A 16,142-nucleotide genomic window follows, 5' to 3' on the forward strand; every position below is an offset into this window, starting at 1 on the left:
GAGCAATATAATTTTTCTGAAGTCCTTTCATTATACTGGTTCTAAACTCTGAGAACCTGAACAAATAAAGTGTTTCTATATTCTCAAGAAAAAAAAATATATTCTTCCTTTTAGTTGGGAAGCAGTATAGTAAAATAAACTTTGGGGAAGGCAGACCTGCTTACATTTTGTATGCCTTTTCTTTTTCTCTGACATTTCTGGCTCCTGTAGTGGCTCTGTTCTGATGGGCTGCATGGTGCAGTCACACAGGAGGGCATGTTGACAACAGTGTGGGCAAGGAAAGAAGGGGGCTGTGTCCATGGGTGTTCCCTGCACCTCTTTTATTCCCCTTAAACTTCAGAGGCTGATGCTCAACCTTAGAAACTAGGTTTGGGTGTGGGCTACTCAGTGTGCAGCCTGACAGTGGGGATGATTCAGAGCCACGAGGCATACAGCACCTTGGAGAGCACCCCCATGATGGTGCTGGAGGGATACTGGAGATGGTGAAGAACCATGGGAGAATAAGCAGTTGTTAGGAATGAGTATGTCTTATCTGGTCACTGCTCAGCCTAAAATCCTTCATAGCTTACTGCTGCTCTGGGTATAAAGTCCAAAATCCTTGCCATACCTCTCAGGATCTCCCATGACCTGATGGCCTCCTTCTTCAGCCACATGTAAGAGGCCTTCTTCCACTTTCATTGCTCAGACCTACTGGCCTCTGGTAGTTCCTCCAACATGACTGGCTTTTCTGCTTGAGGGACTTTATAGAAATGGTTCCTTCCATGTGGAATAGTTTTCTTCTCCAACCTCCATCCAGTCAACTCCAACATGTTCTCCCCTGACCCCTCAAAGTTGGTTAGTGCCCCCAGGTTTAGATTCTAGCCCCCTCTACTTGCCCTTTCTCACAACTCATCACCTTTTCAACAGCTTGTCCATTGTGTCTTCTTCACTGGATAAGCTCCATGAGAGCAAACACCAAGTCTGTCTCACTCATCCCAGGAACTGCCATGCCTGTCCCCTTGCCAGATGGACACCAGACCATTAAGAAATATCTGTGAAGTGAACACACATCTTAAAACTTTTAAAGATAATTCTCTGAGCCGACTGGGTGGTGCTACCAGAAACATGAGAACCAAATGGGTTCTGCCTGCTTTCTCTCTCTTTCAAACCCAGCTGGGAAGCAGGACAATTGAAGGGCAGGCAGTAGAGGTGGGGATTCTGGGTGAGGAATCTCAGCCAGGGAGCCAGGCCAGGACCCTCCCTGTGAAATAGGAACATTTTCAAGGACGTGACCCTCTGCTGGAATCCCTCAGTTCCAAGGTGGTCATTAACTCTGAACTGTTATGCAGCGTGAATAATTTGCCTGTGGAAAAAAATTTAGCACTAACAGTAGTGTTACTTTCGTCATGAGAATCCTGAAATCCTGACTAATCTCAGCTGGACTCAGTCCAGACTGTGCCATTTTCATAACATTAAGGTATAACCCATAGCCACACCAGCAAAGCCACCCCTTAACAAACAAAGGACCTGAGTGCCTTCAAGGAAAAAACAATGAGATCCTCAGGAATCAGGAACCCCTCAAATGATGACTTGGGGAAACAATTTGGCTAGAACTAAATTATTAAATGTTAAAGTCGTATTTAATGTAATCAAATTAAACTTCTATATCTGGATAAGTTTTGCCTTCTGGGTGTGTGTCACTTGGTCAGTCTTCCCCAAATCATTAAATTCACTCATTTAGTTATCATTTGAGGGCCAGAAATCAAAGTGAAAGAAGGGTTTCTATCCAAAAAGATCTTATTGTCTATTCAGAGAGACAGACATGAGAAAATAAGTGAAACAAAGAGCTAGAGGAATGACAATACACTTATAACTTTCAAATTCCAAATGATACTTTCAGCCCCTGCACAGAGACAGACCTTGAAGAATCCAGTGCAGCTTCCAGAGCACCAGTTCTACATATTTTGGGCCCCTTGCATTTAATATTGGCTCAGGGGTTCTCAGTTTCCCATGTAACCTATATCAATGCTGTATAGGACTGTCTTCTCTGAATAAGCAAGCATGAATGCCAAAGGGTCTTAACCCTACTAATTATAGCAAGCTTAGTGACTTTTCTTAAACTGCCTTACCTAGAAACTCAGTATTCTTAGTATACTCAGTGTTCTTACCAGATTATCAAACACTGTAAAAGATAGTTTGCCTGACACCATTTCATGCCGGTTCTCTGCTCAAAGACTATAATCCTAGTGTTTGTCTTTCAATTACTTTATACATAAAATGTCAACTTGACCTCTATTACATGAGACATTTAGATTTACCTTACCAAAAATTAAATTCCAGCTACATTACTAATAGTGATATTTTAATGACACAGTTATGAATTGCTAATTTGCATAATTCTATCCATATGACCACGGTGACTGGGGCAGGGATTGACACATGGTTTAGAGGAAATCATGGGATGGTTCAGGATCTACTGGAAAGAAATGCTGTCTTTTTTTGACTCAGCAGGAACCTGAGAAGATGCAGGCCTACTATTTGCTATTAGCAGCAATCCTGCCACCAAACACGGCCCCAAATCAAAGAAACCTTAAAGAAGAACAGAGCTGATTCCTAATGCCAGTTTGAGCACCCGTATCAACCCCTACGTGAGACCACTCTACACCTGGCCTTGCATGTAAGTGAGCCTAAAATTCCTTCAAGTCCATGAGTTAGGTTGGATGTGACTTGCAAACCAGAGAGACCTAACAGACTTATTCTCACAGAAGGAACAAGGCAGGAAGGAGACTGCAGACAGGACAAGTATAAGTCACTATATATTTATTTGGTATTCAATGCACTTCCCTTTCCAGAGAGAAATTACAGAGTCTGGAGTATCCCATTTTAATAAATACCCTGCTTCTGGCCTTGCATCCCGAATTTTTATGCCCCTTAATCAATGTTTGGTACCGTCACATACAGTGGTTAAAATTTTTCCCTGAGATTATAAGGCTGTGCCTTTGTCCACAGAGTATCTTTCCCTCCAAAATTCAAGAGAAAAGTAGGAAACGGAAAGTCTTCTGGTGGTGGGAGAGGTGGATAACTTAGGTAGAATTCCTGAGAAAAAGGTGTAGAGTCAACCACACCACTAATTAATATTTCCCTGGCTGTGAACTCTTATCCTTTCAACATCTCCGAACATTCTAGAAGGGAAATTGCATAAAAAGACACTTTATCTCAATGCTGTGTGCAAAGTAGGTTGGCTTCTGGTAACTGCCAGAGCAGTCTTGATGCCTCAGTGTCCAGTAAAGTGCAGAGCTAGTGAGGTACGGACAGCCTTCCCCAGGGACATATGGGAAAGAGAGAAACCCAGATATGGGTGATGAGAAAAAACTGTTATCACACTATACACTTAGTCAGGCCTGTAACGTTTTTCAAAATGGTTTAAAATCAAAACAGCTCATGATCCTCCACAAGCAGGAATGGGGAGAGGCTTAGTGGATTATCATCTCAAATCAAGGCAGCAAAGCATAAGGCAAATGGACATGAATCTTCCAGTCTTGGTGCACTGAGCTTCAGTTCTGAAGAAAATGCAACTTCAGCAGGAAATCACCCCACTGGGTTGCAAGAAATCACATGTGGGAAGGAGCCAGCTTGCCAGGATCAGTCACTCTTAGATGGTGTTGTCAGTCCTCCACCCAAGATCTCCCTAGAGTGGCACAATGGATTGACTGTGTTCCTTACTGAGGACTCCCCTTTTTAAAAATAAACAAGCAAAAGTTTCCCTAATCTGACCCACATTCCACAGTGGAAGAAGGCAGCAGCTCCTGGGAAAGGAAGAGTGGGAAAGGAAGCCGGGCGTCAGGCAAACACACTTGGGGACAACCTGCTGGAGAGCGTGCAGGCCTCTGAGGACAAAAACGTGACAGGCAGGCTGAGCGCTGGCGGTTGTGGCACTTCCGGAGACATCATTCCATGGACACAAGGCTCCCAATTCCCTCCCTTAGGTTTTCTTGTGATAGTTCTGACAGGCTTTCGTCATGTCTTTCAAGAAGTTAGGAACTCCTTTCTGCAAAGGAAAGGAGACTGTCACTTCTATGTCCTCACAGGGATTATTCCTAATTCTTTGGGATGTGGCAAAGGTAAAGGAAGATGGCTTTGGGAGTAATAAATATGACAATAGGGCCCACGAACAGATTTCCACAGAGCGTTCCAACCGCTGATGACAAAAGGTAAGATGCAGGGCACAGGTAAGGCTGAACCGCAGGGGCCACTGTTATAAGACCTTGTTGTATATTTTAACTTTTGCTAATAAAAAGCTAAGATATTTCTAAGACACCATTTTTTCAAAAGAAAAAGAAAACCCAAAAATGAGATTGGGTTAGGCTGTGGGATTCTTCCAAAGAAGTGAGAGAAAGGACTTGCTTTACAGAATTAGAAAATGGTAAGGATTGGGGGCAAGAGACAGGATATGCCATTCTTTAGTTAGTGTTGAACATTGTTCAAGACTTTCTCCAAACATTGTTCTATATACTCCTTCTCCACAGGGTGGGAATATCCATCTCTATTTTTAAGAGGGAAGAAATTGATGGCTTCCCTAGATTACACAGTCAGAAACAAGGCCAGGATTCAAAATATCATGTGTTTGACTCAAAACCTATGTGCTTTTTCACTCTCCCAGGGAACTGGTGAGCCTTCCAGCCAGTAAGTAGGGCCTTATAAAGCAGACTGAATGGTCGGCATGATTCCAGGTCCTAGGCAGTTTCTAGTGATCTGGGTACCACTGTGGTTCCCTCTCCTTACAGAAAAACAAAATAACCATAAAAAAAACTGAAGGCTTCCCCAGGCTTGGACATGGCTGGTGTCTCCTGGGCCAGGTTGGCCTGTCTAACTCCTCCATAAGCAGACAGAGGATCCACAGGCACCACTGTCCCTACTGTGATCTATTGTGATCCTGGTGCGGGGTCTCAGAGCAAAGCAGGGAGGGCTGACATTCCAGGTAAAGATTATTTGACTTTCGTCCCAGCCTCTGTGCTGGGTATTGGTAACCCCAGTCCTAACCATAGACACTCAACAGAGCTGTCTCATAAAAGAGCATCATGAGGCCTGAGACAGCACATCTCTTCAGCCTGACAGCCCCAACATTTGTCACACACACTTCCCCTCCTACCTCCTGGGATCTCACCTTGGCAGCCCAGTTAATGAGCCAGGACGGAATTTGGCCACCTGGGTTATCGAAGTAATACATGAAAACTAGGGAGGGAAAGAAAGGACAATTCAAAAGGAAGAAACACGTTAGAAAGATACAATAACAAACCTTGCAAACATTCCACCTTCATATCCAGGTCCAGAAAGTAAGGAGGGAGGTAACACGGAATTCAAGTGGACTCGCCCCTCTGCCTTGCCTCACGGGAGACTTACATATAAACATTTTGGAAAACAGCCAAGGCACATTCTGCTGATATTTATTAAACTCCTGGCAAGTGCTTGACTTGGATATAGTCTCTCATTTTATTATTTCTCTCACTAGTCATCTCAATCCTAAGGAGCTGATAAAATTGAACCCCAGTTTATAAATGATAAAATGGAGACTCAGAAGAGTGGGGTGACATGCCCAAGGTGGCAGATCTAACACACGTCACAACTAAGGTCAGATTTTGCTGCAGCCTTAAGGCCACACTGATTCCAGTCCAGCAGGTGGCCGCATGGACCCCCCCAGCCTCTCTCCAGAGGCTGGAATTCAAGGCAGGCAGGTTCTGAGTCCCTGGGTTTTTGCTGAGCAGGAGCTGCCTCCTCAGAGATGGTCCCACCAGTCCTCCTGCCCCGCCTTGGCCAGCATGTGCATGGACAGGACCAGCCTGAACTGAGTTTCTAAACATTTTGATTCCCTTGGATGTTCTGATTTCATCTGGACGATGCAAGAGTCAATAAAGAATGAATTGATCAGATTTAAACATCCACGCTGCATTGCAGCCAAGCTTCTGGGGTGAACTGAGTCTCCCTTGGTTCTTTTGCACCCATGCCTAAGTCTCTGACCTCAGGGAATAAGCATCCTGCATTTTATGTGCCTTGCAGCCAGTGTGGCCTTACATCGGTGGCCCTGGCTGGTGCGCCAACACGTGCCCTCTTTTTACCTTTGCTCCCCCTCTTGCCATCGCTCTGGATCGCCAGGCTCTGCTTGTACTGCTTCACCCGAATCACGCCCGACTTCTCTGGAAACTGTGGCACGGAGGTGCTCTGGGCCAGGATCACGTGGATCTTCTGTCCTTCATGGTCCAGCTCTCGCCGATGCCGCACATAGACGTACCACACCACCAGTCAAGGCACAACATCGAGGCCAGCACCTCAGATGGGCAGAAGGAAAGCCCACAAGCCAGAAGCAGAGGGAGATAATTGTTCCTCCACTTGGTATTTGCTCCCTTGCACTGTTACTTCACTTCCTGCCCTATCTGCCTACCTGCCCTGCAAAACCATAGCTCCTCCCAACTGGTGTTCTTATTTGAGAGCGTGTATTACCCACCTGTGAATGGTTCCCTGCTGCTTTTAGTTATGTGGGGAACCCACTCCTCGTTTCTCCAAGAAGGCAATGAGATTTCAGAGGATTGGTCATTTATCAGCTGTGTGATCCTGGTTTGGTTACTCAACTTTTCTGAGATTGGTTTCCCTCTGAAAGAAAAGAGGGTACCACTGCCCTGCAGGCAGACTTGGTGGGGGCTCTAGAGAGAGACTAGAGCAGAAGCAGCCCTCAGTAAACAATGGGGCCATTGCTCTTTGTCCTCTCCCTAATCACTGACCTCTATGCACAGAGGATGGTCAGGAAGGGTTACTTACACCTGGAGATAATAGGAAGACACATGAATACCTGAATATTTAGTAGGCAGATGCCCTTGCTGATTCTGGTTCACCAAGAATCACGAAGCCATTTCAACTCAATAAACACTTATAGAATAACCACTATGTCTGTGGCACTACTATAGGGAAGATGATTCGATTTTAAGAAACAACAAGAGTCACCACTTATTGAGCCCTTACCACGTACGTGCATCCTGTGCTTTACAGTTAGCATCAGTTTTGATCCTGAGAAAGTCCCTGTGAGTTCAGCATAAGTATTCCCATCTTACAAATGACCAAATTGAGGCTCAGAGAAGTAAAGAAACTTGCTGAAGATCCCACAGCCCAGCTGAAGTGATGGAACCTGAACTTGAACCACGATTAGGCTCCAAAACCTGGTGAGATTTTCATAGCTACAGAGGGCTCAGCTCTTTAATGTGTTCATTAGACTTTCCAATAGGAGAACTTTAGGTTTCACAGGAGAAGGAATTAAAGCCTAAAATAATCCAAACAATCACTGTAAGTACAACACAGTTACACTTACTGCAACAGCCGCGACCACAGCCCCAGGCCAGCTCGGAGGCTCTACAGCACCCACGGTGGGCTGCCCCTCCCCCAGGCACCCTGCAGGATGGTCTATTGCCCCCACTCTCTACGCACTGATGAGTAAAGCTCTTGAATGTTTTAGGGAAGGAATGAAGTTGCTTTAGCTCTGGAGTTCCTCTCTCCGAAGTCTTTTATTTTTTCCTCACAGCAAATATGGTCCCACACCTTGCTTAGCTCATGTGATGGACATCACCTGACACTCCACTGAGGAAAAATTAACTTGATATATTGACTGCCATTTCACAGAGTTCTTTGAAGGGTTGGAAGTTCCAGCATGGCACACAGTCTATGAGTGGAGAACCACTAGTTTACTGAGGCCCAGAGAAGTGAAGGGCATTTTCCAAGGTCACAGAGCAAACCAGGAAATGAGCGCACACTTAACCTGGGATCTTTCCCTCCAAAACTAATGTTCTTTTCCATTACACTGTTTTCTAATCTAAAAATTGAATAGCCCTTGTTGGAGAGACATATGCGTATATACAAGGACTAAGAAACTCATTACAGGACTGTGTGTCACTAGAAAGCCAATGAAACCAAACTTCAAGGAGCACCAAGTGTCCACTCCTGAGAACAGCCCCCAGCAGTATCCACATGAGGTCAGAAAGTGGTGTTGCCCTGGTCCAGATCACCTTCTCTGGTCACAGCTGGACCTGGGCCCAGGCCTGCCTCTGCCGCCCACTAGTGGTGAGAAACTGATGAGAACCTGAGCAGGGCTCTGAACTTGCCTTTGCCTCAGTCTCCTTCCCTGACTGATGGGGATGATGGCTCCTACCCTGCACAGTTGCTGGAAGGAGGAGAGAAAACCACATAAAATCTAAGGGATTAAGTAACCACAATTTCTTGAAATACCTACCACCTGTATTTAGCAGTCTGTGGGAACTGTGCCAGAAATAATCCCTTATGGAGTCTGTAATCTAGCTGGGCCAGGGTGGACACATACACACAAAACACACAGAAACAATACCCACAAACCACCCCCATGCCCCCTCTCTTTCTAAAGAACAATTACTTAGGAACATACAGACTTACAGAATGTTAGACCTAGAAAAGATTCCGGTGATCATCCAGTTCAGTGGTTTCCAAGTTTTTTTTTCTTTTAATTCCACAGACCCTTTGTTAAAAGGATTATTTATGAAAATTCAGTGTGTAAAACACTCAGCTGCTATGATTGAAGAGAACAGTGGAGTGGAAATCTCACCTGTCCCCGCCTATATTCTACCCCATCTGCCCACCCAGCAAATGTCCATCAAAACCCCCATGCTGGCCCTAAGGGGGCCTCATAGAGCCTTGGAGTGTCAGCTAAGACTCCTCACATCCATTCAACTGCTTCATATCGTAATCAAGGGAACTGAGGGGAAGAAACATACACACAGTGTCCAGATCCAATATTTGAGGAGGAGGGAAGGTGGAGGGAGCTGGAAACGTGGAGCCTGAGTCCCAGCCCCCAGTCTGCTGCTAACCACCTGAGAGTGGGCCTCTCACATTGCCTCTCTGGGTCCCTACTTCCTCTCCTATAGATTGAGAGAGTGTATTGAATACTCTCTATGAAAAGTTGTTTTCAGGTCCCCAATTCTCTGGCACAAGGATTTCCTAGAAAACTTTTCAGGAAAGTATGAGCTGCCCTCCCATAACCACAATTACAGATGCACTCTCTGCAAGAGTCAAAGACAATATTTTCCACCTGTTGGACATACCACCATTGGGTGATGACCATGGGGCACAGAAACACTTCAAAAGCTGAGTATTGGTGTGCTTTTGGAAAGGATACATCTCTGTTAGACATGGGAAAAGGGTACTTGACTTGCCAGTACACCACTGCTTCTCCATTGCATTCTTTTTCATAAAGTTCTAAAAAAAAAAAAAAAAGAAGTTATTGCATCTAGAAGCCTCTTTGGTGTCTATTAACAAGAAGCTTTGCCTCCCATCAGGAAACTTGTACAAGCTTTTTAGATAGCCTCATCCACCAGAAGTCAGACAGAAGAAACCAGATGAACTACAATCCTGCAGCCTGTGGAACAAAAAACACATTCACGGGGGGACCTTGAAGATGGCGGAAGAGTAAGACGCAGAGATCACCTTCCTCCCCACAGATACACCAGAAATACATCTACACATGGAACAACTCCTACAGAACACCTACTGAAGGCTGGCGGAAGACCTCAGACCTCCCAAAAGCCTCAGAAGCAGCGGATTAAAGCTCCACAATCAACTTGATGTACCCTGCATCTGTGGAATACATGAATAGACAAGGAGTCATCCCAAATTGAGGAGGTGGGCTTCGAGAGCAAGATCTATGATTTTTTTCCCCTTTTCCTCTTTTTGTGAATGTGTATGCTTCTGCGTGAGATCTTGTCTGTATAGTTTTGCTTCCACCATTTGTCCTAGGGTTCTATCCGTCCATGGTTTTTTTTAAAATTTTTTTTCTTAATAATTAATTTTAATAACTTTATTATACTTTACCTCCCTCCCTCCCTCCCTCCCTTCCTTCCTTCCTTCCTTCCCTCCTTTAGACAACGAATCAACCCAAATTCAGGAGGTGGTCTCTGAGAGCAAGATTTATGATTTTTTTCCCTTTACCTCTTTCTGTGAGGGTGTATGTATATGCTTCTGTGTAAGATTTTGTCTGTATAGCTTTGCTTCCAACATTTGTCCTAAGGTTCTATCCGTTCCTTTTTTTTTTTCTAAGTATTTTTTAATTCAATAACTTTATTATACTTTATTTTATTTTACTGTATCTTCTTTCTTTCTGTTTTTTTCCTTCTTTCCCTCCTTCCTTCCTTCCTCCCTCCCTCCCATCTTTCTTTCCTTCTTGCCTTCCTTCCTTCTTTGCTTCTTTCTTTTTCTTTCTTCCTTCCTTCCTTCCTTCCCTCCTTTCTTTCTTTCTTTCTTCATACTTCTACTAATTCTCTCTACTTTTTCTCCCTTTTATTCTGAGCCGGGTGGATGAAAGGCTCTTGGTGCTCCAGCCAAGAGTCAGGGCTCTGCCTCTGAGGTAGGAGAGCCAACTTCAGGACACTGGTCAACAAGAGACCTCCCAGCTCCACATAATATCAAATGCCAAAAATCTCCCAGAGACCTCCATTTTAACACCAGCACCCAGCTTCACTCAACGACCAGCAAGCTACAGTGCTGGACAACCTATGCCAAACAACTAGCAAAACAGGAACACAACCCCACCCATTAGCAGAGAGGCTGCCTAAAATCATAATAAGGCCACAGACACCCCAAAACTCACCACCAGATGTGAACCTGCCCACTAGAGAGACAAGATCCAGCCTCATCCACCACAACACAGGCACTAGTCCCCGCCACCAGGAAGCCTACACAACCCACTGAACCAACCTTAGCCACTGGAGACAGACATCAAAAACAGCGGGAACTACGAACCTGCAGCCTGCAAAAAGGAGACCCCAAACACAGTAAGATAAGCAAAATGAGAACACAGAAAAACACACAGCAGATAAAGGAGCAAGATAAAAATGCACGAGACCTAACAAATGAAGAGGAAATAGGCAGTCTACCTGAAAAAGAATTCAGAATAATGATAGTAAGGATGATGCGAAATCTTGGAAGTAGAATGGACAAAATGCAAGAAACAGTTAATAAGGACCTAGAAGAAATAAAGATGAAACAAGCAACGTTGAACAACACAATAAGTGAAATTAAAAGTACTCTAGATGGGATCAATAGCAGAATAACTGAGGCAGAAGAACCGATAAGTGACCTGGAAGATAAAATAGTGGAAATAACTACTGCAGAGCAGAATAAAGAAAAAAGAATGAAAAGAACTGAGGACAGTCTCAGAGACCTCTGGGACAACATTAAACGCACCAACATTCGAATTATATGGGTTCCAGAAGAAGAAGAGAAAAAGAAAGGGACTGAGAAAATATTTGAAGAGATTATAGGTGAAAACTTTCCTAATATGGGAAAGGAAATAGTTAATCAAGTCCAGGAAGCACAGAGAGTCCCATACAGGATAAATCCAAGGAGAAACACACCAAGACACATATTAATCAAACTGTCAAAAATTAAATACAAAGAAAACATATTAAAAGCAGCAAGGGAAAAACAACAAATAACACACAAGGGAATCCCCATAAGGTTAACAACTGATCTCTCAGAAGAAACCCTACAAGCCAGAAGGGAGTGGCAGGACATACTGAAAGTGATGAAGGAGAAAAACCTGCAACCAAGATTCCTCTACCCAGCAAGGATCTCATTCAGATTTGATAGAGAAATTAAAACCTTTACAGACAAGCAAAAGCTGAGAGAGTTCAGCACCACCAAACCAGCTTTACAACAAATGCTAAAGGAACTTCTTTAGACAAGAAACACAAGAGAAGGAACAGACCTATAATAATGAACCCAAAACAATTTAGAAAATGGGAATAGGAACATACATATCGATAACTACCTTAAATGTAAATGGACTAAATGCTCCCACCAAAAGACACAGATTGGCTGAATGGATACAAAAACAAGACCCTTACATATGCTGTCTACAAGAGACCCACTTCAGACCTAGAGACACATACAGACTGAAAGTAAGGGGATGGAAAAATATATTCCATGTAAATGGAAACCAAAAGAAAGCTGGAGTAGCAATTCTCATATCAGACAAAATAGACTTTAAAATAAGGACTATTAGAAGAGACAAAGAAGGACACTACATAATGATCAAGGGATCGATCCAAGAAGAAGATATAACAATTGTAAATATTTATGCACCCAACATAGGAGCACCTCAATACCTAAGGGAAATACTAACAACCATAAAAGGGGAAATCAACAGTAACACATTCATAGTAGGGGACTTTAACACCCCACTTTCACCAATGGACAGATCATCCAAAATGAAAATCAAAAAGGAAACACAAGCTTTAAATGATACATTAAACAAGATGGACTTAATTGATATTTATAGGACACTCCATCCAAAAACAACAGAATACACATTTTTCTCAAGTGCTCATGGAACATTCTCCAGGATAGATCATATCTTGGGTCACAAATCAAGCCTTGGTAAATTTAAGCAATTTTAAGAAAATTTAAGAAAATTGAAATTGTATCAAGTATCTTTTCTGACCACAATGCCATGAGACTAGATATCAATTACAGGAAAGATCTGTAAAAAATACAAACATATGGAGGCTAAACAATACACTACTTAATAATGAAGTGATCACTAAAGAAATCAAAGAGGAAATAAAAAAATACCTAGAAACAAATGACAATGGAGACACAACGACTCAAAACCTATGGGATGCAGCAAAAGCAGTTCTAAGGGGGAAGTTTACAGCAATACAAGCCCACCGTAAGAAGCAGGAAACATCTCGAATAAACAACCTAACCTTGCACCTCAAGCAATTAGAGAAAGAAGAACAAAAAAACCCCAAAGCTAGCAGAAGGAAAGAAATCATAAAAATCAGATCAGAAATAAATGAAAAAGAAATGAAGGAAACAATAGCAAAGATCAATAAAACTAAAAGCTGGATCTTTGAGAAGATAAACAAAATAGATAAACCACTAGCCAGACCCATCAAGAAAAAAAGGGAGAAGACTCAAATCAATAGAATTAGAAATGAAAAAGGATAAGTAACAACTGACACTGCAGAAATAAAAAAGATCATGAGAGATTACTACAAGCAACTCTATGCCAATAAAATGGACAATCTGGAAGAAATGGACAAATTCTTAGAAATGCACAACCTGCCAAGACTGCTTCAGGAAGAAATAGAAAATATGAACAGCCCAATCACAAGCACTGAAATTGAAACTGTGATTAAAAATCTTCCAACAAACAAAAGCCCAGGACCAGATGGCTTCACAGGCGAATTCTATCAAACAGTTAGACAAGAGCTAACACCTATCCTTCTCAAACTCTTCCAAAATATAGCAGAGGGAGGAACACTCCCAAATTCCTTCTACGAGGCCACCATCACCTTGATACCAAAACCAGACAAGGATGTCACAAAGAAAGAAAACTACAGGCCAATATCACTGATGAACATAGATGCAAAAATCCTCAACAAAATACTAGCATACAGAATCCAACAGCACATTAAAAGGATCATGCACCATGATCAAGTGGGGTTTATTCCAGGAATGCAAGGATTCTTCAATATACACAAATCTATCAATGTGATAAATCATATTAACAAATTGAAGGAGAAAAACCATATGATCATCTCAATAGATGCAGAGAAAGCTTTCGACAAAATGCAACACCCATTTATGATAAAAACCCTGCAGAAAGTAGGCATAGAGGGAACTTTCCTCAACATAATAAAGGCCATATATGACAAGCCCACAGCCAACATCATCCTCAATGGTGAAAAACTGAAAGCATTTCCACTAAGATGAGGAACAAGACAAGGTTGCCCACTCTAACCACTCTTATTCAACATAGTTTTGGAAGTTTTAGCCACAGCAACCAGAGAAGAAAAGGAAATAAAAGGTATCCAAATCGGAAAAGAAGAAGTAAAGCTGTCACTGTTTGCAGATGACATGATAGTATACATAGAGAATCCTAAAGATGCTACCAGAAAACTACTAGAGCTAATCAATGAATTTGGTAAAGTAGCAGGATACAAAATTAATGCACAGAAATATCTGGCATTCCTATATACTAATGATGAAAAATCTGAAATGGAAATCAAGAAAACACTCCCATTTACCATTGCAACAAAAAGAATAAAATATCTAGGAATAAACCTACCTAAGGAGACAAAAGACCTGTATGCAGAAAATTATAAGACACTGATGAAAGAAATTAAAGATGATACAAATAGATGGAGAGATATACCATGTTCTTGGATTGGAAGAATCAACATTGTGAAAATGACTCTACTACCCAAAGCAATCTATAGATTCAATGCAATCCCTATGAAACTACCACTGGCATTTTTCACAGAACTAGAACAAAAACTTTCACAATTTGTATGGAAACACAAAAGACCCCGAATAGCCAAAGCAATCTTGAGAACGAAAAAAGGAGCTGGAGGAATCAGGCTCCCTGACTTCAGACTATACTACAAAGCTACAGTAATCAAGACAGTATGGTACTGGCACAAAAACAGAAATATAGATCAATGGAACAGGATAGAAAGCCCAGAGATAAACCCACGCACATATGGTCACCTTATCTTTGATAAAGGTGGCAGGAATGTACAGTGGAGAAAGGACAGCCTCTTCAATAAGTGGTGCTGGGAAAACTGGACAGCTACATGTAAAAGTATGAGATTAGATCACTCCCTAACACCATACACAAAAATAAGCTCAAAATGGATTAAAGACCAAAATGTAAGGCGAGAAACTATCAAACTCTTAGAGGAAAACATAGGCAGAACACTCTATGACATAAATCACAGCAAGATCCTTTCTGACCCACCTCCTAGAGTAATGGAAATAAAAACAAAAATAAATAAATGGGACCTAATGAAACTTCCAAGCTTTTGCACAGCAAAGGAAACTATAAACAAGACCAAAAGACAACCCTTAGAATGGGAGAAAATATTTGCAAATGAAGCAACTGACAAAGGATCAATCTCCAGAATTTATAAGCAGCTCACGCAGCTCAATAACAGAAAAACAAACAACCCAATCCAAAAATGGGCAGAAGACCTAAATAGACATTTCTCCAAAGAAGACATACAGACTGCCAACAAACACATGAAAGAATGCTCAACATCATTAATCATTAGAGAAATGCAAATCAAAACTACAATGAGATATCACCTCACACAGGTCAGAATAGCCATCATCAAAAAATCTAGAAACAATAAATGCTGGAGAGGGTGTGGAGAAAAGGGAATCCTCTTGCACTGCTGGCAGGAATGTGAATTGGTTCAGCCACTATGGAGAACAGTGTGGAAGTTCCTTAAAAAACTACAAATAGAACTACCATATGACCCAGCAATCCCACTACTGGGCATATACCCTGAGAAAACCATAATTCAAAAAGAGTCATGTACCAAAATGTTCACTGCAGCTCTATTTACAATAGCCAGGACATGGAAACAACCTAAGTGCCCATCATCGGATGAATGGATAAAGAAGATTTGGCACATATATACAATGGAATATTACTCAGCCATAAAAATAAATGAAATTGAGCTATTTGTAATGAGGTGGATAGACCTAGAGTCTGTCACACAGAGTGAAGTAAGTCAGAAAGAAAAAGACAAATACCGTATGATACACATATATATGGAATTTAAGAAGAAAAAAAAAATGTCATGAAGAACCTAGGGGTAAGACAGGAATAAAGACACAGACCTACTGGAGAAGGGACTTGAGGATATGGGGAGAGGGAAGGGTGAGCTGTGTGACAGGGCGAGAGAGAGTCATGGACATATACACACTAACAAACATAAGGTAGATAGCTAGTGGGAAGTAGCCGCATGGCACAGGGATATTGGCTCGGTGCTTTGTAACCGCCTAGAGGGGTGGGATAGGGAGGGTGGGAGGGCGGGAGACGCAATAGGGAAGACATATGGGAACATATGTATATGTATAACTGATTCAGTTTGTTATAAAGCAGAAACTAACACACCATTGTAAAGCAATTATACCCCAATAAAGATGTTAAAAAAAAAAAAAGAAAAGAAACAGACAAGGAAGCAGAAAAAAAAACAAACCAAAAAAAAACCACATTCACAGAAAGATAGACAAGGTGAAAAGGCAGAGGACTATGTACCAGATGAAGGAACAAGATAAAACCCCAGAAAAACAACTAAATGAAG

The 16,142-nt window shown here is 42.2% G+C and overlaps 1 protein-coding gene across 1 annotated transcript in view; it reads right to left on the reverse strand.

Annotated features, from left to right (window-relative positions):
* Positions 1 to 2,793: 2,793 nt before the first annotated feature.
* The window catches only part of LOC115866305 (phosphatidylcholine transfer protein), a 34,873-nt gene continuing 21,524 nt past the window's right edge, over positions 2,794 to 16,142 (reverse strand). The window contains exons 3-6 of the mRNA XM_030881628.3: positions 9,164 to 9,243; positions 6,093 to 6,264; positions 5,144 to 5,211; positions 2,794 to 4,027 (exon numbers count right to left, since the gene is read on the reverse strand). Coding sequence (XP_030737488.1) covers positions 3,962 to 4,027; positions 5,144 to 5,211; positions 6,093 to 6,264; positions 9,164 to 9,243 — 386 coding nt within the window. The 3' untranslated portion in view covers positions 2,794 to 3,961. The remainder of the gene's footprint in view (positions 4,028 to 5,143; positions 5,212 to 6,092; positions 6,265 to 9,163; positions 9,244 to 16,142) is intronic.

Source organism: Globicephala melas, chromosome 20, assembly GCF_963455315.2.
Source record: "Globicephala melas chromosome 20, mGloMel1.2, whole genome shotgun sequence".
In the NCBI taxonomy this organism is placed as follows: domain Eukaryota; kingdom Metazoa; phylum Chordata; class Mammalia; order Artiodactyla; family Delphinidae; genus Globicephala; species Globicephala melas.